This window comes from Tympanuchus pallidicinctus, unplaced genomic scaffold, assembly GCF_026119805.1.
Source record: "Tympanuchus pallidicinctus isolate F22 unplaced genomic scaffold, pur_lepc_1.0 scaffold16, whole genome shotgun sequence".
Taxonomy (NCBI): Eukaryota; Metazoa; Chordata; class Aves; order Galliformes; family Phasianidae; genus Tympanuchus; species Tympanuchus pallidicinctus.
This window is the reverse complement of record NW_026294679.1, coordinates 14986577-15013601: the sequence shown is the minus strand read 5'-3', so window position 1 is coordinate 15013601 and position 27025 is coordinate 14986577. Positions and strand designations below refer to the sequence as shown.

Genomic DNA, 27025 nt, shown 5'->3' with positions numbered 1-27025 from the left:
TCTTGATATAGATTCACTATGACTTTATTAAAATTAACAACATTTTTGCCAACTGGAAATGTACTCCCATAAAATTTAATTCTACTAAGTACTTACTTTGACTATTTTACATTCACCAAGTTTGCTGCCATATTTCATTTTCTTCCAGTACAAGCAAAGAGTTCAATCCATTGGATTAAATTGTGCAGATCTTACTGAGGCAAAGCAGTGAGGTCAAGATGATTTGACTTTCTGGAATGCTTTTTTTTTTTTTTTTCTTTTGGCCTCCTCTGGCATATAACGCTATAGCATGCTAACCTAGTCAAACTGGGATAGTATAGACACTGATATCCAAAACGAGTCACTGTTCAGACTTCAAATAATTATCTGGTAATGACAGATAAATGAGATTTTTCACGTTTACTTCTTGCAGAGGTTTCCGAACCAGCCCTAGTACTTACAGGGTTCCCTGTACAACAGAGGAGAATTTCCTGACATTTATGTCTGAAATGGGCAACATTATATAAAACTGGGTTGACAGCAGAGTTGGCAAATGTGAATAGGACTATCCAGAAGAAAACTGATGGCAAAATATTTAAATCTTGTTTGCAGTTCTGGACTAAAATAAAAAAAATAATTACGATAATTGGGCTCCACATGATGAAGAAGGAGATCATCAAAACAATGAGGGCTCGAAATAGTTTGTAGTCTTGCTGGGAAACACGAATCTGATGGTTTTCTGAGTAGGCCAATCCAGCATTTAAACTTCTTCTTGATGCTTTTGTAATCTGCAGTAAAACAGAAGAAAGTAACATTTACTGACACCTATAGAAAAATTCTTAATACATTTTACAGGTGCCAAAATAGATCTTGGTACATGATGTTTCTATTTTTAAAAGTGACCACAAAAAAGGCATTGCAGAATTCCATGTTTACTTTTGTTAATGGTTCCATTTCAACATTTTTACTTTACTAGCAAGGTTTTCTTCCTCACAGCTGTGAATTCACATCAGTATTATTGAAGCCGGGAGTTCTCTGCCTGGCTCTTCACAAGCCATAAAATTTCAGCATAAAATAGAGCCTTAATTACTCATGAAATCCCATTAACTTCAATTTATGACTTCATTTGCTCTATCTAAATAAATCCATTGATCTTTCCATAAATGCAAACTGGAACATAGCTAGCAATCCTGTTGATGCACAAGAACGGACAAAATCTAATTGTATGATTGCTATGCTGGTATTATAAGGTAGGTATTAGAAGCAGCATGAATCATAAATCGTAGTATATTTTAAATTTGAATGGGATTTTAAGTTTTGTCAAAACTCTTAGTTTTTCAGTCATTAATCAGAATTGCATTCTGTGAATTACTCTGAATTCCTACAGCTTCTTTCATCACTATGAAAGTCTCTCTGTGTCTTGTAAACTTATTGACTGATGTAATAGACCAGCGTATGGCTAGTTTGGGGACTATACTATTCATGGGTGCATCTCATCTGTCATTAGAATGTTGAATCTTGAGGGCTTGCAGAAAACTTTAAATCCAGAACTCCGATCTCAGTGTCTTCACTGATGTTTGCACAGCAGATTTAAAGTCTGATGGATCTGTGTATCTGTTGCAAACTAAATAAAATTGAAATATTTTGAAAAATATACTAAATAACTGAGGTGCCCTTTTACATTCTGCATGGGTAAAGAAGGGGTGTTTTCAAAAAGTTGGATTAATTTGGTGTTTAAGTAGGAATTCAAAAGCACGAGAACCTTGTTTCTGATTGTATGTGTGATATATGCCATTACCAGTAACTTAAATGCTAATACTAACACTTAATAGTTTCCTTGTTTAGTTAAAGATGATAATGGACTTTGAGAAAACTGTTAGTCTTACTGCAGTTTTCTGACATTCTCACAGAGATTGATGGCCTACAATAAGTATTTAAGATTCTAGACTTCTGGCAAAATTATCAACAGAATGTAGGTGTATAGATCAAAACGTGTGATAGAAAAATGGGCTTCTCAGTAGTTGTTAGTCCTGAGAAGGAGAGGTCTCATGAGGTACTCCTGTAGGCAGAGGATTCTGATGTTTTAAATATGTAAAACTATTGCAGCTTGATCATATCCTGCAGTATCTACTTGAAATCCAGAAATCAGGCTAGCTCTGAAGGATTCAGTACAAGACTTATGAGCAAACACTGTCTGCCTTCGTAAGGACATGCTTTGTGTAAAATACTACTAACTGATACTCACTTTGACTATAAGAGTGCAGACTTTTAGACATTTATCCAAAAAGTGGAAAGAAACAAGTTGAATGCCCTCCTTGACTTCCAGTTTTCAAAACAACTAAAGAATCTCTTCAACCAGCAGGCCTTGTATCTGTCCTATGAAAATATCCCTCGTATTTCCTGATGGAGCTGCACAGGCTAGAACTAAGAATGCAAGAATGACTAGGACTGCATTTTAATGAAATGTTCAATTGAAGTGGGGTGATAGTGATAAGTTTTGGATCCCTCTCTGGTGTGCTTAGCATAATGAATCTTGATAACTACAGTGGGCACCTGGACCATGCTCTGAAGACCAGAAACTTAAAGGTCATGTATATACAAATAATGTCCTCCCAGCACTAATTTCTTTATTGGTTCTTGCCTCTTCTCTAAATCCACATGGGTTGAGTCTTGCCTGAGAGAGGAAACACTGCAAAAACAATTCAGTTAACAAATTGTGCCTTCTAATCTGTCATTTGTGGAAGTATTGCAAAAAATTAATGTTCAGATTCCGATTAACTTTAGGTACCTTTGGAGAGTACATTTCTCATCAAATTAGAGGTCTTATCTTTGTAGTCAATCATCATCATTGGTGCTGTCTTATCTGAATACAAAAATGCTTTGAAGTGCTTGCAGTAACTCAGCATCATACTGTGTGTAGTTATCATAGAGTGTTCTCACAAAGTTAGAGTGAATCTGTTCTTGGGAATGACTCAGGGATTAAGATATTCTCCAGCTGAGTTCTGGTTGCTTCCTGAATAGCTGTGTGAGAGAGAAGATCCAATTATAACATATGGGAACCTGCTATAGGCCTCATTCCTTTTTCAGTTCAGGAGGAATGGTAACACAATTTAGCATCTGTGTTATCAAGTTGGAAAAGAAGTGCAAGCATAGCAGCATGGGACTGATTTGTAATCCAGTATCTGGATTTCTAAATCTACCAGCTTAATCTGAAGTCTGCAAGAACACCGTTCTTGTCCTGGTCTCTGACCAGGGACTGTGGCATTTCATGGTATGCAGGTTTTTTTGCAATTCTTTCAACAGACTCAGAATCTCCACTGAGTTACTGTATGCTCTTCCCCTACAGCTAGCATGAGGTTACACAAGGCAAGTACTTTGCTTCATTAGAATATGTTTGCCTGATGCATTTACCTCAAGATTGTTATGAGGTCAGAGCATAGGGAAACGAAGAGATTATGATTTTGACTATGAGCCCGATCAATAACAATACATGCAGAGCCTGGAGCGTAGGTCATAGGTTCATGGTAACATCTACATCTAGCTCTGCCTCGTTTACTCACAGCCCCTGGTGCTCACCATTTCACCAATTAATTCCTTGCTCAATAATCTATGTATTCTACAGTTTCTTTCAAAAACCTAAAATGTTCCTTATAAATAATACGTTTAGTTGCATAATAGAGGAACCAGTAATATTGTTGTTACTAAAAAAAAAACAGGCATTCCAGCACTTAGTTTCAAGTTTTCTAATTCTTTTCCCACTTAGCTATTTGAAGAGGAAGGGGTATGAAAAACGTTTTTTTTTAAGGAATTTGGGTATCTAGAATATACACTGTGATGCCTGGTGTCTTGGCCTTATCTTTCAACACCTACTCAGAAAGAGCATGGAAGCAGAGTACTTAGTTTACAGTCTTCGTCTGCAAAGTCAGAAGCTGTGGAGATGTAAGAGTACTCTAATAAAACCTGTGAGCTACAGACATATGCAGAAAGCAGAAAATCAGTAGATCTAAAATGGGAAGAATTTTTATTTCTAGTCCTGCTTTTCTTTGCTTTCCTACAACTCTCTTGTGAGTCCCTATGGTTTAAGCTTAAGGAATGCAAGATCCATTTTTATATTATTTCTGACACTAAAGTCTTTTAGCATTTAAAAGTTTGACAGTCTTTAAATATGAATAACACATAAATGGATACGAGTATTAAATACTATATATAAATGAAGGACAAACTTTATATTGGTCTTCTGGTAATGTGATTTTCAAGTATGTGCCTAGTTGAAAAGTACAGACTGTTACTTACAGGTTGAAATGCCTTTTTTTTAATCACATGCTCTTCTACTTGAGCAAATAATGCACATACTCTTTAGGTGTATTTATATACAGTGATGATACATTGATGCCTAATGAATTACTATTTGTTCCATAGCAAAATTTAAAAAATACCTGTAAGATTTTGGAATAACTGATGATAATGATTAATCCTGGTATTAAAAAAACAACAACAGCATAGGTCACATCCCAGACTATTTCTCCTGCATGGCTGGGCCAATCCAAGGTACAAATATGAATCTCCTGTTTGCAAAGGAAAAAGAAGAAAATGAACATTCTACAGTTGTTTTTCCTATTATGTTCTATTTATCTCTCTGTGTGACCAAGGAAAAATTGACTGCAACCTAAATAGAACCTGTGAAAACTTCCCGTTCAAGCAAAGCTGTCGATTACTGTATTACTTTATATTTTTAAAAGCCCACATGTGTACAGATAGATAAGTTAGATGAATTGTCCACAATCTTACTACTACCGTAAATTCCATATCATATGCTAACAGCAACTTTAAGATAGAAACATATGGACTTAATAATGTATTTGAGTGTCACGTTGGATATACTTTTACATGCATTTCAAAATACCAGAATGAAAAACCTATGCATGGCCACTTTGTACAGAGGCAAGCACGTGTGCTGGATGGCCGTCCAGCTTTCACCCTTACCTCACCAGTGACACTGGGCAGCTGCACCACAGTGAAGAAGCAGCAGAGCGGCAGTGTGACAATAGCGGCAAAGCCCCAGATGAAGAGGGTAGCAGCCAGCAGCTTGCGGCGGCGGAAGGCAGTGTGGTGCAGCCGAGCAATGCTGATGACCCTCTCCAGGCTGACGGCTGAGAGAGAGACAATGACAACAGTGCCACTGAGGGTCATCGCATAGAAGAGCATGTGGCAGATGACATCGCCCAGCACCCAGGTCTCGGTCCAGCGCACGATGCCAATGAACGGGATGGCGGAGATGAAGAGCAGGTCGGCACAGAAGAGGTTGAGGACGAGGTAATTGGCAGCACACAGCCGTTGCTGCCGCCACACCAGCAGGCAGATGCCCCAGATGTTGCCCACTAAGGCCAGCAGGAAGACGGAGCCCAGCGCAACCGACTCGCCGACACGCAGGGCCGTCACGTTGCCACCCCTGAAGTCTGAGAAGAATGGGAAGTAAGTCTTGTTCTCCCCTGGTGTGCACTCAGCCCCGACCATGAGGGTGGCTGGGGAGCATCAGAGTGCTGCTGCAGGCAGCGGCACCATCCCTTGGGGAAAGGCTGCACTGCCAACCAACACGGTGGCACGTGGGGTGCTCTGACACAGGGCCGAGGGGCTGGCTGCCATCCCCCTCCTCTTCTTCCTTCTATCTCTGCTGCTGAGGGCTCGGCTGTGCCAGCCGTACAGTTTATGGCCCTCATAGTGCAGTGCGACAAGGAAGTGGGAGGGTAAACACAGCACAACTCACACAAAGGTGAGGCTGCGTGCATGAGGAGGCAGTGACGGGCTGGGTGTGAGTGGGGCCTCCTGACACCTCCCCAGGGAGGGCATGGGGCTGAGCGGTGGCACCTCCATGTCAAAGGAACCTGGGCCTGACCACTTTCCTCATGACAGCTCTGCTTTCAGACAGGCCCTTTAGGTGCCAAGTGGGCTGGGGAGGCCTTGCAGGCTGCTCCAAGATGCTCCCTTCTGCTAAAAGACATGCACAAAAACACAGGGTGAAACAGAAGCCCCGGGAGGGGCTTTCAAGGAGGAATGGCTGTGCAAGCTTGTCTTGGGAGGCAGGAAAACAAGCTCTGTCCTAAGGTAAAAGAAGAGGGATCTATTGATTTCCTCATGTCTTGGCAGGGACCTTTGAAATGTGGTCTTGTGTACTGCTTGTATAAACTGTAGTCCCACGTGGAGGGGAGATGTCACCATAGTGGTTTTTGGAATTCTTACACTAGGTTGACTAGAGTCCTACCTGTTCTCCATGTTATGAGTTCTGGCAAAGAAACCTTGTTAATCTAGACATAAGTAGAAAATACAATCTTTTCTCGGGATATTAACTTCTGAGAGCAGTTGCTCAAATGCTAGAGGTGGCCTTCCTGCTTACACTCTGGGCTGGGACTGAAGCATATAAATGGTCAAAATCAAGCAGATAATGCCTCGTAAAAGAAGATAAAATGTTTTAAGGAACTGTGTAAACAGTTGTATAACTTCAGACAGCTCTAGATGAGTGTTTTATTCACTGCCAATGTAAGTGCTTAATGTGTCTGTTACAGGCTTTGGCATATGGAGCTATACCTTTTGATTTTCCTATCAACTGTTATTCTAAGTGAAAGTTGTTCCAAGCCGATGTATCAGCACAGCTCTGTAAGGAGACATTGCTTTTGCAGTGTTCTGGATGTGATCTCTGCAATGAACCCGTTACTTAATGGCATTAGTGGGGATTCCAGAACCCTGGCCACAATTTATATTGGTTCTGCCATGGGCTGATCCTGTAAAATATGTAGCAAATCTTTAAAAACAGCAGATACCTTCCTGGTGTCCTACCAGGCCTGGGGCTTTATACAAGCTGACAAGCTAGTCCCAAAATTGTGGGTGAATAGCAATAGCAGTGATGTGGCCAGTTCTGAATAGGAGCTGGGATGCAGGAAAGAGCCATTGTTTAGAAGCTTGTGCCTGTGCAAAAACTTGGAAGGCATTAAAGGAATATGTAGTGAGCAGCTGACAAATAGTAGCACAGATTAATGAAAATCATGAGTAAAATCTTCAGCCCCTTTGGTATCAATGAAAAATTAAATCAGAACCTGATCTTATCAATTCAGGGTAAAGTGAACACATTTGAAACAGAATGGGGGAAAGAAAATAGGGAGCAAAACATCCAAAGCAGCATTATTGAAGAAGTTAAGATGTACTCCATCAGAAAGGAAAAGAATGCAATAAATGAACCAAACGTTTGAAAATGGATGATACTGAGAATTATCAGGACATATCCTTGATCTTTAGCAAGGGTTACCTTTAGCTTTGGTCCTTAGATGTGAACAAGAGCTCTCTTTGGTATAAACCAGTTGTTACTCAGGAGTACCAAAGCAAAATGTTACTTTCAGAATGCCATCAGTGAATGAGTTTCACACTGCTGTCTGCAGAAAATACTGTACAAGGTACAAGGGGACTGCAGAGGTGTTTAAAAAAAACCCAGCATATTATAATGGGATGTTATCAAATGAATTGGAGTTCCTTGTACAAAAAAAAAAAAAAAAAAGATTGATTATTTGATTATTCATGTCTAATGGATCCATTTACCTAAAATAATACGTTTCCCTCCATGAATTACAAAAGCTATGTTTGCAATTGAATAGCTACAATCATAGCAACCATCACAACGTGAAATCTGAGGAAGGGAGGAATTGTAACCTCAATATACCTACTCTTGCAGTACTGTAATAGGTGGGTGCTGTGTGCAGTATATAGTCCATGCATGCTTATGAACAGGAAGTGATTAGCAAAATGCTTGGAAACCTGTTACCATGTATCATTTTTTCAACTTAATTTACATTCAGAAGCAATGAAACACAGAGACAACTCCAATCTCACAGTTCTAGACTGAATGAAAGTAGTTGGGATCTCTGAGGAGCTAGTTAGCTAGCCTCAGGAGTTAAATCTCATGTTTCTTTTTTTTAATTTATTGTTCTGGTCCTGATTAACAGCTCTAGTCTTTCCTTCTCTGTGGCAAGTAAGTGCTATGTTACCTGATATCATAAGCCAAGCTCGGTTTTTCAGATTGTTCCCCTGACAACCATGAACTGTCATGACAGATGGGGGTAGTTCAGCTTATTTATTTCTTGTGCATAAGAAATACTCCCATGGAGAGGGACATTCTGAGCTAGGCAATGTTGGAGATGGGGTTTTTTTTTTTCATTTGGACGTGACCATGGAAAGATTTTTGCCTTAATAATTTCTTAATAATCTCTCGCATGTAAATTGTTGTTTAGGTCTTTGGGCAGTATTTCCATGCACCCATGTCACAAGTAAATAACATTCACTTTTGTAATGGGTGTGTTGTATATTTACTGTTTGCTGAGTGATATAAGTTTGTTGCGTTAGAAATATTGACTCTTTGTCTTCACAACAGAAGTTTCAAGCTGGCAGGTGACTCAAGCTATGTCTATATAATAAGAGTTTCAGCGTTAGGTTTCAACGCAGATTAGCTTTCTATTTTCAATTTTTTCTTTCATATACGGTTCTTGTAGCTCTTCTGCTTGTAGACTTGAGTTGTTCTGTTTCTGTGCTTGGAAGAAGCTATGCCACTGTAGTATTTGTTTCAGATACAAACCTGCTTTTAGCTATTCTGCTTTTTAGAGAGTTTTCTAGCTGCTCACTCACAGTATGCTTTCACATCAGTGAGCTGAAGCATTTACACCAGTGTCCAAGTGACTATTCTAAATTTGTAGTGCAAATATGAACGCCTGTGTTTGTATTCATGTAGTAGAAAGCTCACCCACTCCAGAGTTCATGGGAAATAGCAGATGTTTTACGAATCTGTGTGACTGTATCAAATACTGACTCTTTAGTTTCTTTTGGGAAGCCTTATTTTCCTGTGGTCACTGTCCCTCAGAAAAAGGCTGGGAGCTGGATCAGGTTTTTTGTCAACAGCACCACCAGAAATTTTTGTCAAGTTATCTTATGGCATGTAGTAAAGGAGGCATTTCTCTGTAAGCTAAGTGCGTATGTAAGTATGGAATCCACATAAGGGTGAGTTCTTCACACAGTCGTAATCTCTGTTATGCTACACTCTACGCAGAGCTTCACAAGGGTGACTCAGCTCCAGCTGGGCTCTCCTGACTAAATGTAGTTTCCTGTAAGTTTAAGATACTGTATTACATTTACACATCTTGAACCTGGATTTCAGGAGTTCCTTGCCCTTACCAAGGAACTGAGACCAGAGCTAGATGTATATAGAGTACTGTAGTCTGATATTGAAGCGCCACTGAACTTAGCAGCACTGCTCTTCTCCTGCCAGCCCTGCCCCAGCTCTCTGATATTAATTTTCAGTTATGCTTAAAGTTACTTACATTCCTGCTGATGAGATTTAATGGAGATCCACCAAAGAATAGACTATATTGTTCCTCTAGAGAACTTATAAACAAAAATTGTCATCAACCTGTCTTCTTCATGAGATGTATTCAGATCTTCTTTGAATACATCTGTGCACTGGATTGCATACAATCATGTCATAATTTTCTCTCATATTCCATAGACAGTAACTAGAGAATGCTCTTATTTACAGACTGGCTTGCTTTCTTTCCATTATATCTTAGAAATGACTTGATAAGCAGAGATTCTTCAGGTCATAATCAGGATAAAAGCTTTCATTTCTGAAATTTCTGGCATTTCTGAAATAATAGGCTACAGAGTAACTCCCGGCAACCAAAAAGTGCTGTCTTTCTTGAAGAGGTTTGTGCTCAGCTAGCACAGATGAGAGAAACAGAAAAGCCATTCTTGCACCACCAGTGAGAGAAAGTACAGATAACTCCTTTAAGTCATGATGTAAAACCCACTGACTTCCCAAGTGTAATGCTAAATCATATTAATTATTTCCCCCACTGCTCTCATGTTTTTTGTTATCTGTGGCTGGTTGGGGTCTGATTACATTAGAATTTAAAATGAGATAATTAAAGAGAAGCAGCATACAGCCTCTCGTAAGCCATGTCCAGACACATGGACACTTAAATTAGGCTGTATAGTTTTCCATCTAATTGAATGAGATAATACTGACCAGATCATACTTGTTACGTTAATAAAACTTGAACTTTCGCTAATGCAGTGTGCTTGCTCACTACTTTGGAGAAGATCAGAGAAATTAAACCTGGCTGCACTTCTGTCAGGAAGCAAGCTGGTACTACTGATAAAGTCCCAGACTTCTTTATTTGAAGGATGTTCTGAGGCACTTCGTCTCGCTCTCTCATTTTGAGACTTCTCACTCAGCTTGAAATACTTAGGCTACCATTTGGCTAGAAGGGCAGCAGAAATGAACTCAGGTCTTTGGAATGGATGGATGGATTAGACAGTTTTATGTCACTGTCCCTGTGGAGATTTTACAGCCTCAGTGAGTAGTGTTTCACTGCTTATGTATCCCAACCACCAGAACGATTTTCCTTATGTCAGTTTCTTGAAGTACAGTACTTGAAATTAGATGTGGTATTCCAGCTAAAACACTCATCATTATCACGTAGAAATATGTGTGATACATATAACAGTCTGTTTATTCATTATGTAAAACTGTACAATCTTGCAAGTAGGATAATGTATCACACTCCATTTCTGCAACTTTCCTGAGAATTTGATAAACTGTCATACCACTGATTTTGCTTTTAGATAGTTGATTATTTGTACTTGTAATAGCTACTGTATTCATCCTGTTTCAGCTCATTAGTCTTGAGAAACTGAAAATTAATGATGTTCTCTGAAGAGCTCTTAGTTCCTACCTTGGATTATCTCAGACTTCCTGCATACAGTGCTGCAGCATTATGCGCTTCATTTTTGAAAATCCATAGTTTTGGAATCAAGTAGATTAGCCTGGAATTGCCTAATACATCCCTTATTTAATCATTTCATGTTTTCACAGGAGTTCAAGGGAAACCTAGGAGAGAAATCCAGAGAGCTACAAACATATGGGAACTGTGTCTGGCTCTTAAAGCCTGAGATTTTCAGGTCTCAGAGATGAGATACATCACCTATCCTTATACTCAACATCCACTTGATGCTGTTTGCCAGAGATACTGTAAGTTCCAATCATGTAAGTTAGAGCAGAGATCCACCTTTAGCTGCATTTATGTTCTAGTAGCTATGAATTATTGATACTTAAATATTATAGCTTTTCAACTACTTGTGCTACCTGTGGTATAGGCTAGAGGAAATAATTACATTTCCCTGCATTAAGAAACTAGCATTTGAGACTAAAGTTCACATTAGCATTTTTTTTTCTCCTCTCCACAATAAGGAGAACTGCAAGTATATGGTATGACTCCAAGTGTCAGCTCTTGATGGTCTTTTTTTTCTTTTTCCAGGAATTGTAGTTAGGTTGATTTTCTCTAAATTCATATGGCTTTTCTTCTTCCTCGTTAGGTATCATGCTTTTCTTTCATTTCCTCTGAGTCTTAAAATCCCACCTACCTTCCATAGGCCTCAAACATCATAGCATGTGGATGATCTCGGGGAAGTCCTCCACTGTTCTCGTCTGGTAGATTCATAACTGCTCAACCTTGTGTTGTCTTGAAAATAGCCCAAATGGACTTCATCTGTGACAGTGGTTCTTTTGAATACCTGGAGACTTTCAACAAGATCATTCCTTACTGCAGGGAACAGATCAACTGGGCTACCAAATTGTCATGTTTTTCAAATTAGAGGAAAGAAAAGATTTAGAACTGCTACAAGCAGTGTTGTATGCGCTGTAGTTTGTATAATAAGACAGTGTATCTTTCTTGTATAATTTTTATCATCTTTACACTGAAACCAACTGCTACTGTAATCTTAACTGTTCAAGCACATAGAAGATGTGGAAACTAATAGGTTGAGTGGCAGTTTAAAATAGAACTGCTATATTTTCATTACTTGTAATCTCTCTCCTTCATCTGCTTTGTCACAGAGATATCACGAGGGTGGCACTATTCCCCATAATCTTGTTTTGAGGACACCATGCCATTCATGGTAACATTAGCTGCCAGACAGAGGCATCCAGTTCTCTAAATATTTGTGGGGCTCAGCATGATTCTTTTACAGCATAAAAGGCACTATGCCTTCCTGCCATAATACATTTGCGTGGTTAAAGTGGTTTATAATATAGCTCGCCTAAATATCTGTAAAACAGCTGTTGGCACAGCAAATAACTGCACAAGATTACCAAGATCAGGACTGAGAAATAAAATTGCATGAGCAAATAAGCGATGAAGAGTTGACTGAATGGTTCATTGGATACAATCTCATATTAAGTTGAGTAAGAGCTATCTTTCAGTTGCTGTTACTTCATTAGGAGTTGTCCTTGCATTAAAAAAAAGAAAAAGACATTTGCTAGGCTCAGTATAGCTTTCATTCCAATCACACTTATCACATCGAAAGCACTTAATTCAGTTTCTATGTACAAAGAACCATATATGTGAAAGCCAGGATTTATTAATATTCTGTATTAATCCATAAGCTTTCCTAGACTGACATCTTCATATATGCAGATTTCAGAGTTTTTTCAATGTTGAAATACAGTTGTGTTAAAATTCAGTTACTTGAAATAGACATAGGAATAGACTGCTGAAATACCAAAAGTGTTTGAGATACCAGCACTTTTTTTTTTTCTTTTTTGAATTCTTGCCTTAATTATTAAACTTACAGCTAAGTCCTAGCATTAAGACAAGCATTAGGTAGAAACCCACCTTTTGTAGATATAAAAAGAGAGAAAAGCAGCAGAACTTTTACAGGACCTGTTTACATTCAGGAAAAAAAAACCTTCAGTCTTTGAATTTTTCTTCACTTCCAGTGACCACAGGAGAGAGACAGTGATATGACCTGCATGCTTTATGAAAGAGCAAGAGTGCCCTTCTATGGTTGGTAGTAATAACAAATTGGTGATTGTGCATTCAAAGTAAGACTTCCCACACTCAAGAATTTCATTTTGCTACTTTTCAAACAACATCAATGCTGTACAAATGTATCATTACATTCTCTTATGTTGCACCAACGTAAGTGCAACATAAGATAGGTTATTATATATAGACCTAAGCATGTTAAAATCCAGAGGAGGTGTTGGAATAACAAAGCACTTTAAAAAAAATATCAGGCTATCAACTTTATTGGAATCCCCTCTATTTAGTATTAAATAACTGAGCAGCTAATGAGCTGCAGTCTTTCAGTCCTCCTTGGTAGCATCAGCTTTAATGAAAAAGCATTTTAAGCTAATTTAAGAAAGTCTAAATTATTGCAGAGAAGACCTGCAGCAGGCAAACTTATTTCATCTATAATACATAAAAGATCAGAATTTATTGCAGAAACCATGCTGAATATACAGCTGGGAATGGAGTACTAGCTGATTAATGTTATTAAAAGACACCTAACCTAAAATTCTAAAATAGTTCAATAAGTGATTAAGGTCATTAGGTTGAAATGAAAAGCATGGTTATCCCAAATTTAAAAGATGTGAAGTGAAGAGAATTTCCATCATGACAAAAACTTTAGGGTTCTGAAGCACAGTTTGCTTGCCAAATTGTCAGAGACAAAGATTAGCCTGACGGTCAGTGAAATTGAGAAGTGGTGACATAATTGTTGTCTTTCTTTAAGTATTAGCTTTTAACAACATATGATGCAATATTGCAATAGTAACTGGAAACAACTTTGAAAATACCCCTATATTTAAAAATAATGCTTAACCATTCAAGAATAGGGAGAACTTTATGGGTCAGATGCACAGAGTAACACTGGCTAGCAATTCAGAACAGTACACCAGGGACAGATTTATCTTACAGTTTGTGTGCAGGTAATTTGCTGGTCTCAGCAAACCATAGAATTGTAGGAGAAGTTCATTTTTTTAGTTTTTGCCTTCCAAGTAGTCCTTAATTTAATCATTCTCATGATAACAATGACTTAGACTTCACTACAGGTAAAATGAGGAAAATACTCACAACAAACCCAGGTCTACAGTAGATTGAGAGAATTGTGCTGTAATCACAAAACAATAACGCTCCATTTTCTGTCAGTTTCAAAACTGGATATGTCAAGTATTAATCCAACACAGCAGTGCATTTTTTACTGCTCTCATTTTTAATAGTGCAAAAAAAAAAAATAATAAATCAGTAGTTTGCTCTATGAAAATAGCCCTAATTCTACAGATATTTCCATTTGCAAGCAAAAATACGGTGACTATTTCCACAAGAGTCAAGTGGAAAATTTGATGCCAAATAAATTACTGTTTTCACTGAACAGAAATAGAAAGTCCTTCATTTAGCCTTCAAAGAAAAGTTTTACAAAAATATTTTGCCTTTTTAAACAGTATACTGGCAGTGCATAAAGAGCAAATAAGTCCATTTGGAGCTTAAGCTGTACAGAAATCAATATGCGCTAGTAATTCTCTGTGCTTGCTTGTTGGATACTGCGCTTTACATCTGGGACACTCAAGGAAACTTTCATCAAGGAGATTTGAATGTTTCTGCGAAGGACTACTATCATATGCTGCAATCTTCTCTTCAAATGCAGCTTGCAAATCTTCTTGTGGTTCCATACGTCCAGACTCCTGGAGCTTCTGAAAAAGGAAAAGGTTTAGTGAAGAACTGGGGCATGCTTGAATGAGGTTCTGATCATATAGATGTAGGAAAAAAAGATTTGGTGGCACAAATTACATGTTACATACAGCACTAAGGACATAATTTTGAAGATGGCTAAATGCAGTTATGCTATTGCATTAATAGCAAGAGGCAGTATGGGCCTGTTGAATAATTTTCATATGATATTTGAATTAGATTGCAGGTAGCTTTTCTGCAGGCTACTTAACACAGGCTTTCTACAACATCTCATGAAGTACAAACAGATAAGATAGAGCACATCAATTACATTATAGCAGTATTTAATGTATATTCTTAGTTTGAAGTAGCTCTTCTCCTTCATGAACCACTGAAGGAAAACATGAGTCCTGTCACTTTAAACACTGTGCAGCAGCTATCAGAGTATTTCATAAGGTAACAAAAAAGCCATGGCGGAAGCTATGACAGCAAGCTTCAAACTCACACATTATCATTGCTGATCTGCAGCTACTTGGCCATCTTACAACTTTCATACACATTCTAATTAAAAAGCCAAATTTCTGCACCCTAAATACTGAACAATGGAACATGACTTGCAGAAGTGTTAGTACTGCACACAGATCTTAATGCATTTTTGTCTACCTATGTAGGGGTTGGAGGGTTGTGTATTGTTGTGTATTCTTGAGGGGGAAGAAGCCTGACAGAAGGGAAGAATGAAGGAAATAAAAAATAGAAACTGACTGAAGCTTTCTTACAGCAGGACCACAAGCCTCATGAAAATCAAACATTGAAGACTGTATTTATTTTAGAAATTCCTTTGAAAGTTCTAAAAACATGCCATATATGCATTAGGGAATTCAACATGATTTACAATTACACCTACACTTAGGAAATTTCTCCTTTTTGCAAAGAATTCTTATCCAACAATCTTTCTAGCCATTCATAAAGTATCCCCCCCTTAATCAAATGCACCAATCCACACTACGCAGGATGCTGCCTCTGCCTAATTTCCTTCCTAAACTCCTTTATTTTCCCTTCTCCACCTGACGCTATGAACTACAGTCTCTATGCATGAAGCTTTCCCTTTATGGACAACAGGACCCAACAGCTATCCATCCAAATTCTCAGCACAGGGAAACTGAACACTGCAGCCCTGCAGAAGCTCCCGCAGCTGGATTTTCTAGTGGCCTCTGCTGGCAGTAGCAGCAACTATGAGACAGAATTCCTCTGATCTGCAACTTGTTAGTGGCTGTAGGATTTATCTTTTCTGGAAGCAGCAAGGCAGCCTCAAACCTGATCTAATGAAGGATACAGGCATGTAATTTTTTCCTTCTGAACCTCACTTAAGTCCAGAACTGCAGACTCCACAATTCTATTCAGCTATCACAATTTTGCAAGACCCTTAACAGAGTTCAGGAACACCAACAGTCAAAATACATTTATGCTGAAGACTGAGGCAGTTCTGGATACAACAGAGCAAACAGATTGCTTGATGTTTAATCTTTCCTTTTGAATTTCTGTTGAAACCAGTGGTCGAATCTAGGTGGCTTTCTTTGGGATTATATAAGTAGCAAGCAGAACATGGCCCGCAGACAATACTAACATCCTACTAACATCCCTTTTTATCTTAGGAGTTAAACAGATCTTTCTGAAAATGGATGAATATTGTAATCCATCCATTCCATGTAAGAGATACAGGATAGAGTGTGGGGAGAGGGATTCAGCTGTAAGGGTTGTGCCTTGTTGACTAGCAGCAAGTTTAAGTAGAAGCATACTACACTCCTGTTTCTGTACAACAGACAAAACTAGAGATACATTGTGACAAAACAATTATGTTCTCTATTGAGGAACCTGACTATTCTGCACCTCCTTCTGCAGTATCACTTCTCTGTAACAGAATTTGTATTTAACTAGCTAATGTAGGGTTCTGCATCATTGGACTGCATAGTTAATGGATGTAAGCAACTACAGTGAATGCCTGATGACATGAACAGAAGACTCACTACATCCTGGGTGAGAAGTTGTTCATTTATGCAAAATTCCTGCAAGTTACTCAGTACATACCAGAGGTTCAAGACGAGTTATTTGCTCCCTAGCCTTGAACAATTCCTTAAAGATTTTGTTTAACTGATGCTTCAAGTTCTGGCGGTCAAGCTTCTCATTCTCCAAGTCTGCAGTGCATATTTGAATCTTGCAACCCCACAAAGGGAAAAGATGTAAAAGTAGAATTATCAAGAATGCGGTGGAAGGAGGGCGATTTTCCCTCTTTATGTATTTAAAACAAGCTTTACTTATAATCATGTCCTAAAATACATTAAAATCATCTGTTGCTTTCATTTCAGTGGAATATGCTCAATTAATAATTAGAGGTAGAGTTAAAAGTTATTTTGATTGGAGGATATTTCATCTGTCTCACACTCCTAAACTGAAGATTTTCTGGAAAAGCATATAGTGGAAGTTTACCCCCAGAAAGGCCAGTTTCTACTCCATGATCTTTGTTGTAGCAATCTGAAAGGAAACTATGGGCAACACTATACCACAGCTTAGCAAACATATAACATTTTGTCCCAAGGATTTAAGTGAGATCTCTTAAAACTTCCTTGAAAAAACAGAGAGCAGATGGCAATGCAGTTATTTGCACATTACAAGTTTCAATGAGCTGATTGGTTTTAGGATGTTTCCCAGACCTAATTTGAGGCTGTGCAGTATTTATTTGAAATAATGATTGTGCAGAAAGTAGCATTAGTTGCAGCCTCTTACAGATTTCCTCCAGAAAACACAAGAATTTTTAGAAGCACAGAGGGATCACCCAGAGATGCATATTAGTATCTATTATTACTTTAATATACTACTTATTCTTAAGTTTGAAGTATAATATGCACATAGACTTTCTAAAACAATTTAAGTATCAAATTCTTGAAAAAAAATCAACTCACATCCAAACATGTAACTGCATACCTGTTGTTCCAACAAAGCTATCCTAGTGTGTTCCTCCTGCTGCTTGAGCAATGATTTACGAAGAAGTTGTACCTACAAGGCAGAAAAACAAGCAATTTCCATGCACAGTAAGTTTAAGAAAAAATTCCCAAGGAGGAAAGGAACTAAACTTTTGTATTCCAGTGCCAGCAGAAAACACATGCCTATTTTACAGCAGCCAAACAGGATTCAAATACCTCTCTTTCCCTGGGGAAAACCCCAGGAAAATGTTATTACGGTACAGAGTAGGGAAGAATGTAGATTGATGTTTTACTGAATAAAAAAAATAAAGAGGAATAAAAACCAACTGAACTTTCCCAGGTGATTGGCTGAACAGAAAAATACATGTATAAAAAAGCCTATGTAACACGACATACTATTGTTTTTAATAAGCAGTTTAGCTTACTTTAAATAGAACTGAAAAGTATAAGGCATTAACTAAATGCATTTATAAGATATCCTCCATTTACAGGGCATACCAAACTTTTAAAATGAATGCTTTTGTTCTGTTGAAAAATTACAAAGTAACAGTTTACTATTAACCATCAATAACCACTATCTTGCATCTAGAGAGCTAGTCTGATATTCTAGTTTTAGCCTAGATCAATGCCTATTGATTTACATCTTACTTCAAATTTCGGCTCAATTGACCACCAAGTACAAAGTGTATCTTATTTGGATGACCTGAGTATAGTCCATAAAGAAGAACTTGCCAGGTTCTCTTCATCTAAGAGATGGCCACTATCTCATGTCCAGAAGAAAGTTCTATTTAGCACCACAATGCTGACAGGAATACTTTAATTTACCCACTGTAGTTGTCCACACAGGGAGTCCTTGTGACAACTCCAAACAAAAGGTAAGCACTGAATTATTTTTAACATTAACATACAGCATAAGCTGTTTTCCCAACTCTGCTCAGCCAGATAGGTAGTGAAAAGTAATTGGGCTAAAGAAAAAGGAGGAGTCAAGAACTTCACATAGTGGCTTAAATAACATTGTTCATAAGTTACTCTCTGGGAAACAGGCAAGCCCTGCAAACAGTTAGAAAATGATAGAAAAGCAGCAGGTGAGGCAGCAGCACAAGCCATGCATAACAAACAGCTTGCCTCACAGGCAACTTCCTGGGCTCCGTAATGAGTTACAGAACTCTTGTCATTGGTTTCTAATATAGTTGTCTCCAAGACAGCAATAGTTGAAGTTCCATTGCATCCCTTATCTACACATTGCTTTTCAGTAGCAAGATGCATTTGATAATGTTTTATCCCGGGCATAATACAGAAAACTGAGGATGGGATCTGAGTGGGGAAAAAAAGGAAAAAAAAAAACTGGTGTAGGCTGCAGCAGTCAGTTGGAGACACTATCCAGGAAGATGTGTCTGTTTATCCAGTAAATGTTAGACTACAGCTAATAGTAAATACCAGTTACGTTCCACTTTGGACCACAAAATAGAACAACATATTAAACTTGATTTTTTACCTTTTTTGTTCTCATTCACCAATAATCTTGAGGATGAAGCTTAATTAAAACCTATGATCCATTCTCCTGCTCCATTTTGTGCACCCACAGTACTACTGAAATAAACAAACTCATGCTTAAATGAGGAAGTTTCACAAAACCAGATCACTGAACCAGTATGAAAGGATTCAGTTTTAACCACAAGGAGGATATGAGTATAGGTGAACACAAATAGCGATTATCAGACCAAGTGACAGTCTGTTCTGATGAAGTATGGCTTTCCAGCTGCCTTGATTCTTTGCTAATGATCTTCAGTTTTTAATTTGCTTACCTGAGATGAGAGATCTTCAGACTTTTTCTTTTCCTCTCGTAGCTGTAATTTAATACTTTCATTTTCTTGTTTTAGTATCTGTATTTTCTCTCCTTTAATTTTGTTTTCGTTTTCTTGATCCTTCATTTCAACAACAGGTTGTGACTGCAGTAAGGCATTTAAGCTCATTATTTCTTGTCGTCTTTCTTCGTACTTCTTTTTGAACTCATTAAGTTCACATTTCAACTGGGTTACAGTGCATCTTTCAGCTTCAAGATCACTCTTTGCATTTTCTAAGAGCTGATCATAATGTTTTTGCTTTTCTTGTAGATGTCCTTAATGAGATAAGGAGAGAATACACAATAACACCTCAGAAGCAGAGCACCAAACTCCTGATAGCATTTTGAAGCACACTGATGACATTTTAGCATATTACACAGGCTAGATCATCACCAAACTAAATTAAAACAGCTTTATAAACGTCAAAGCAGTAACTATCCTTCTTTAAGGTGCTTAAAGTGCTACAGCCACTTCCTTCACTAACTGTTATAGCAACATTACAGCATTTGTCCTGACTACATGAGCTGTATGGTCCCACTAATAGTTCTCATGCAGCATCATGCATTATACTGAAACATCAGAACAGAGATCAAAAGACATTAGAATCTCATGTTTCAATTTACATTCCTTAGTCAAGGTTCCATTATTACTTTCTCCCTAGAGACATCCTGGGGGGGGGGGGGGGTCTTTATAAGTTCTGCTCTATCACCACACAGAAATGGAATATCTGTTGTCTTCAAGTTGTACGTGATCACTTCTACATTGCTTTTAAAGGAAAAAGAAGTAGGTTTTTTGATGAAGAATGTCTGTTTCTTAGCTAACGACCTTTGCTTAAATCACTGTTCAAATAGTTCACGCTTCTCGACCCAAGAAAAAACTAACTAGGAAAAAGTGCTCCATAGAAATTCATAATATAAAGTACATCTAGAAGCAGAATAAAGAATGCTGTCATTCACAGTCCCTTATGATTTCTGGTACTCAAGTTCTTGTCTTGTGTACTTCTCCTGTTGAAGATTTCCCTCATGTTCTTCAAAATGAAACTTACTAGGGAAAGTTTCTTCCTTGAATGCTCAACACTCCCCACCTGATGCTAAGCCTTAAATTTATTAGCAATACTGCTTTACAGGGCAATGAGCTCTTCAGAGAGATGTCAACATTTTCCTTGGAAAAAAAAAAACATTTTCAATTCATATAGCTAGCTTTTTAATCTTTGATTTCTACTGCTCTCTATTTGCTTGAAGAGGAACATTTACTCTGTGTTTCTTGGCTGCTTTCATGACAAAGCTTTGACCATAGTAACTCTGATTACTTCATCTGGTGAGCTACTACAGGCTGCCCTCCCTCCAATACACTGTTCATAGACTCTTAAAGATTTAAAAAGTAACATTTCACAGTTTTCTGTAAGGTTACCAGCAGCAACATAGAAACAAAGCCACTGCATATTAATTACAAAGTGGTAATTACCCATAGAACTATCCTCACCTGGAGTAATAACATGCCTATTTCATATATTTACCTTGCAGATCAGCTGCAGTATGAAACTGATAATTTGATGTGAAAAGGAAGCCAACTCCTTCTGGCTCTTCTGTTCAAAATTAATTTTATCCTACAAGCTGGTCAAGCATGACTCAAGTCAATCTGAATACATGCTACAGAGAAGGTGCTTAATGAGGAACTCCACAACATGGAAGTAAGCTAGAGGTAACCAGACCCATTATTGCAAAACATTTTGGACAAGTGTCAAAACCTATCACAGATGCCAAATGTTCTTTATTCATCTGAACAGATCATGTCAGGCTTGAGTCATTTTTATAATATTTATTTTGAAAGAAACAGACTGATACACACCTAGCCAGTAAATTCTTAATGCTTTCTTTATGGAGGCTGTGTACTTTGAAGGATGGGAGATATGCATATATTTACCTCAACACTTTTAGCAAGCAGAAAGGTGGCCAATAAACTGTCAAAGCTTTTACAAAAAAATGTTTAGTGAAGTAAATAGGAAAAAGAGGAAATGATCAGGTAACACAACTAAAAAACAGGAAACAAAGAAATTCAGAAGTTTCACAAATAAAGCAAAATATTATGAAGAAAGTCAATGATCACTGCTTTTATAGGAAATGTATTTTACAGATAATTATGGTTTGGGTCATTCATGGAAAAAAAAAAATCAATACCTTCTGCATTAGATTCTTTGGGTTGTTGCTGACTAACAGTTTCCAATCTCTGTTCAAGTTCCAAGATCCTTCCCAGCAGTCCCCTGACATATGCTTCACGTTGCTGGTCATACAGTAACCACTGCTGGTTTTTCTCAAGAGCCTTTGTGGAAAAAAAAATAAAAAAGCCTCTAGTACTTCACCAGATTTGTAAGTATTATTCACCTTGTTTCTTAACGAAAGAGGAAAAACTACATGTTTTACATTTGTTTAAAGAAAAGCTACTTAGTTTTCCTGCAAACTGCATTAATCTTTTCTGCATAATTAATAAAACTTTTCTTGGTGTTATTGAGCATAAGTTAAAAAAAGCAGCAATATTAAATTCTGATTGGCTTGTTTACTGGAAAAGGGAAATCACTGAAAAATTTAATGAATTAACCTTTCGTTTGGTCAAATACAGTGGAATAAGCTAACACTACAGCTTACAGTCTGATGGCAGATATCTTCTTATCAGCTTTATCTGATAGTATCCTCTACCATACCCCCTGAGGTCCCATTCTAACAAAAAATATATATGGTGATCATTTACATTCTTATACATTATAATACATTATTTTACATATAATGTTGTATAGGAGAACTTACATCTTTTAGCTGTTTTTCAACTTCACTAAGATTAGTTGGAGATCCAGGGCAGTTTATTACTGTTTCCTACAGACAAAGAGCAATCAATTAGCATTCTTTAAAATAGAAGAGCATATCTAGTTCTGTATAACTATTAATCCCAGGGTTAGCATAATAGTAGTTTAAAACTTAAGATGCATTTATCTGACACTTGAATTAAAAAAGAAAATCTATGTTCTATTTTAAGAAGGAACTAGATTACATGGCAAAACATTACATAGATTTTTTTTTTAAAGTCTCCTGGAAAATATAAGACATACCTCAATTTAGTTCACTGAATAACAGTTACATTAAAACATTTCATAAAAACACCACTTTTGGTTGAACTCCTGTCTTGAGAGATCTGAAGGGTACAGGAAAGCTTCTGCAGAACTCAAATATCTACAGGTTTTACTTAAAAAACAAAATGTAATTTTTTTCTGTTTTCATATCATCATTATAGCAGTTTGACAATAAAACAGACCTATGGGAGTTCTTGGGGGAAGCCAGAGAACTTAACCATCTTTGAGATAGCCATAGGATTATAAATGCTTGGAAAAGGATGTCTGCTCAGAACCATAAGGACATATGAGTTTCCCAAGGCCCGATCCACAGCAGAGCACTTAAAGTATGAGTTTCACAGTTCTTCAGCCTCATGTAGAACTGAGAATCTGTTAAACATTTAAACTTCTTCATAATATGTTGTTTATTCACTGTACAACAGAAAGCTTTTCAAAGTTGTGTAGATAAGCCAGAGGGAACTTGTAAGGACACAAATGGAGATTAGAAAAATGTAGTTGGATTTAGCTAAAGTATTCTTGGTTTTGCAGAATATGATTTAGAACAAGTTTCATGACTGAAAAATACAAGGGATTTTAAAGCCGGACACAATTATTAAAGCTCAGTTCTTTCTAATAGGATTTAGATTCACCGCAACTGTTCAGATTCTTATTTCTGTAAATATTAGAACTTGTGCACCAGTGAAAACTGCACCACTTCAAGTTCTCATACAACTGTTCTTTCCACTTCAGAGTACACCTGCTGCTTGTGCATCACCTATCAGTTTTAAGAAACACTACTCAATTTGCTCTCAACTTTCCCAAAACATTCAAAAGAAAGTCTAAGAACATTTTTGTCCTCTACTAATATATCTAATCTGGCAATCAGAATCCAATTTATAACAGTGCAAAATGCCTTCCCTCAGGCTTTTTATGACCAGTTGCAAACAAGTTATTTTAAAATAAGAGTGTAATTTTCTAGCATTAGAAAAAAGCCTGCTGAACACTTACCTCACTGCCGAGGTAAGTAGTAATTACTCTTTAATTCTCCTATTCTGTACCTCAGATTGAAAGATACACTTCCTGCTTAAAACTCCTTAACTAAGAACTGAAGACTCAGTACAGAAAGGAAGTGGTCATCCTTCAAAATCAAGCTACAGGATTCTTTACTTTTTTTTTTTAATGACCTATTATCTTGGTATGCCACTAAACCTTTCTGCAGAGTCAGAATATTATGTGTATTAGAATATTATGTGCTCTGCCACTGAACTGTAACTTTGTGCTGCCTGTAGGATACTATGCTAGATGCAATAAGGAAAGTCCACACAAAGCAACTTACTGTACAGAGTTGCAGTCCTGCTATTGCTGTGCTAAAAATCCATGCGGTGATTACTAGACAAATAAATCCATTGACAGGGACAGCATAAAAGCCATGCTGAATGAATGCAAGTTTAAAATTTTCTCTGAAACTCTTCAGTGCTTTGGAATTAGGCATAATACCGCTAGATGTAATGTGTTTATTTCCCAAAATACATATTTGTATTCCACTGAATAGTGTAGTATTATAATTGAAAATGAACAGATTAAATAAACCACCAACTTAACGTATTTGTTAAAAGCTGAATTTCTAGAAGTTGCTCAACTCCATTATATAGCTTGGAGAGCTAGCACCATCTACAGGTTGCAAGCTGAAAGAGACTTGAAAGAAGCTGCCTTCAAGTACTGAATCCCATGTGCCCCCTACTGAGACAATACTGAATTTTCTATAGAGCATTGTAATAGGTGAAAAAACAACCAGAGCAAACAAAATGCATTCGTAAAAGTAACAAAGTGCCGGACACCACAGCTATTAACGAGTTTAAATGAAAAATTACTCTATCTTCTGTTACACTGAAGTATTTTTCATGCATTATGCCATGTTAACCAAGAATAAATGAAGATTTATAAGAGTAGAAAGGAGAAAGATATTCTCTCCATTTACCCTTAGTTAAGCAGGTGCGGAGTTCAGCATTCCTTTAAGGCCCCATGCCTATTCCTGCTGCCTTCCCACTCTGATTACTCATTGAGCACACAAATCCATGAAGGCTACACTGTCTGCTAAAGCAATAGCAGGTGAATCCATACCATACCACCAGTCACACCTGCCTACGCAAGAGCAGGAAAAGAGGTCATGGCAGCACAGAATTCTTCCCAGCTGTGCTACCAGAAGATGTACTTCCTGACTGTTTGTTTAGTGTTCAGTCTGGATGCCACCTGCTGTGTTGTATGCTGAAATCTTATATGAAGACTTGTAAGATTAAAAATTGCATTTTATAACAAATAAAGGTGCTCAATGGGTTAAAATTGCAAGTCTAACCTGTAAACAATTACTATATTTCTTTAATGCTTACCTGAGATGCCTGCGAACTACCAGTTCTGTTTTCAATCTCAGAACATTTCACAGTAATAGTGGATAAGTTACATTTTAATTGGTTCATTTCTTCTGACAGAGAACTAAGTAACAGTTCTCTCCTTTCTGCTTCCTTCATTTTTTCTTCTAGTTGACTGTGTAATAAGGAGACTTCACTGTTCTTGTTTTTGGACTGAAGTCTGTCTCTTAGGTTTTGGATTTCTTTGTCCTTCTCTCCAAGAAGATGGTTGTATTTTTCTTTTTCTTTTTCAAGACAAAGAATTTTCTGAATGAAACAAAGAATTGACATAGAGGAGTAAACATCTGCATATATAGCAATAACATTAGCAAATGCACAGCAGTTTAAGATATTCACTTTGAAACATTCTCCTCACCTTTAGTTACCTGAGAATATTACTATTTTAGTAAAACAGACAATGCTACAGCAACCACCTGAAATATTTCAAGTGATTGTAAGTCTCTAGCAGGTGAATCAAGAAAATGCAGAGAACTACATTTCACAGACTTGGTAAGCAGCTTTGCTTACGAATACAAATCACTATGGTGTATGAGCCTTAGAGAATAAATACTGTAAGCACTCTAGAGCATTTCCAATTCAAAAAGAGAAGTTAATACTTCTCTTAACATCAGTAAGATATTTAGCAGTTTTTGAGGAGCAATTGAACTTTTTATATAAGTTAAGGCAACAATTACTTGACCTACAAGAGCCTAATAGAGCTTTCAGGAGAAAAATTCTATTTTTTTTTTTCATAAGTTACCTAGCATTTTAGTTTAAAGATCTAGTAAAGAACATTTTGCTTCCCCCCTCTCCCCCCCCCCCCAACACTGACTTTTAGGTAGGCTTCTAGCACAGTAAATTCTTGAATAGCATTAGAATTTTGAGATACCTCAGAGCTAAACTTCACAGAATCACAGAACTTGTAACAATAGCAAGTAATTCCCCACAAGAAATACTGAAGATGAAATCCTACAAGTGGCTATCAAGTCATTACAAGGTGGCAGAGAAACTTGAAGCATTCATGTTTTATAAGACCTCAGTTAGGGAGTGGTTTATGGCCACAGTGACCACACCCAACACTCACTGAAGCTAGAACATGGATGCCTAATGGTATACTTAAGTATACCTATAATTGTCCACGTGTAAACTAGTAGCTAGCTATGAAGTAACCAACATTCAGCAAACAGCATACTCCACCACACACAAGAAATACACAATAGGAATTTGCCATGGCAATGAGCCATAGCTTGTATTTAAACTAGCATCAGAACTGACACTACAGCACAGACACAGCAAAACCATTATGAAGAAGTAGCCCAGAAATACTGTGCCTGGCCTGTTAATTATATTCCTTGAGAGTCCACTTAAAGTTTCTCAGTGTTTTTGGAAAGCCTGACAGCACCACACATCAAGCATAACTTCTTTCTCTGCAGTCACAGGTTTACCTTTAATGGACTACAAGGCATGGAAGTAGCAGTGTTTTAGTTTTTGCTCTGAAATGAGCATAGAATAACAACATGAGGAATTAGTTACAGTTTTATTTACTCATGGATGAGAAGGTGCTTGGCAGCCTCGTTCATGCAAAGGACCCGATGCATTCAGGTCAGCTGGACACACCAGGGCAGGACCAAACAGACTCAGTAGTGCTCCGGCCTCGAGCCTTTATATTTAACAATATAAAAGACTCAGTCAATCTGCTTATATCTGCTCAGTCATCACGGGGAAATAATTGATGACAGAAGCGTCACAGCGCATCCCTCACCTCCAGCAGCCGGCTCCGCTCCGGCTCCTCTGCTCGGCCCTTGCCTTTAGCGATTTCCTCCAGGGATTTTCTTAGGGCTGCATTCTCCTGCTTGTACTTCTCGAGATCGCTCTCTAGCCTGGAGCTACCGGACTTTAAGCCCCATTTGCCAATAATGACGCCCTTGGCCGTCTTGGAATTCATTTTCCAGCGCCTACGCAGACCGTTTCCCCTAGCAGGACCTCTTCCGCAGCTCTGAGGGAGCTCGGACGACACAGGGCTCTCAGCTCCCGCAGAGCCCCACACCCGCAGCACGGTTCCCCTGCGGCTGAACCAGGCGGCCCACGGCAGCAGCCGCCCCACTCAGTCCCTACTTCGCTTCCGGGAGTTTGAATGCCGCGGCTGCACCATCGTCACTTCCGCCCACACCGCCTCACA

General features: G+C 37.9%; 2 protein-coding genes and 1 long non-coding RNA gene across 4 annotated transcripts; 1 reads left to right on the top strand and 2 right to left on the bottom strand.

Moving 5' to 3' along the window:
• Nucleotides 1-115: 115 nt before the first annotated feature.
• Nucleotides 116-5508, bottom strand: FFAR4 (free fatty acid receptor 4). The gene is made up of 3 exons (XM_052677207.1): nucleotides 4963-5508; nucleotides 4416-4544; nucleotides 116-767 (listed from the first exon to the last, which is right to left on the bottom strand). Exons 1-3 carry the CDS (start codon nucleotides 5491-5493, stop codon nucleotides 363-365), a joined length of 1065 nt encoding a protein of 354 aa, XP_052533167.1. The 5' UTR covers nucleotides 5494-5508; the 3' UTR covers nucleotides 116-362.
• Nucleotides 5108-21443, top strand: LOC128077705 (uncharacterized). Its single transcript, XR_008205136.1, has 3 exons — nucleotides 5108-5451; nucleotides 10886-11041; nucleotides 20865-21443. It is a non-coding gene; the product is annotated as an uncharacterized LOC128077705 (long non-coding RNA).
• CEP55 (centrosomal protein 55) lies at nucleotides 12410-27025 on the bottom strand. 2 transcript variants are annotated; one of them, XM_052677204.1, is made up of 8 exons: nucleotides 26609-27025; nucleotides 24829-25113; nucleotides 22143-22208; nucleotides 21519-21660; nucleotides 19303-19616; nucleotides 17499-17570; nucleotides 16605-16730; nucleotides 12410-14542 (listed from the first exon to the last, which is right to left on the bottom strand). In XM_052677204.1, exons 1-8 carry the CDS (start codon nucleotides 26789-26791, stop codon nucleotides 14336-14338), a joined length of 1395 nt encoding a protein of 464 aa, XP_052533164.1. In that variant the 5' UTR covers nucleotides 26792-27025; the 3' UTR covers nucleotides 12410-14335. The 2 variants fall into 2 exon arrangements, with proteins under 2 accessions (XP_052533164.1, XP_052533165.1); XM_052677205.1 differs by having other exon boundaries at nucleotides 12410-14539.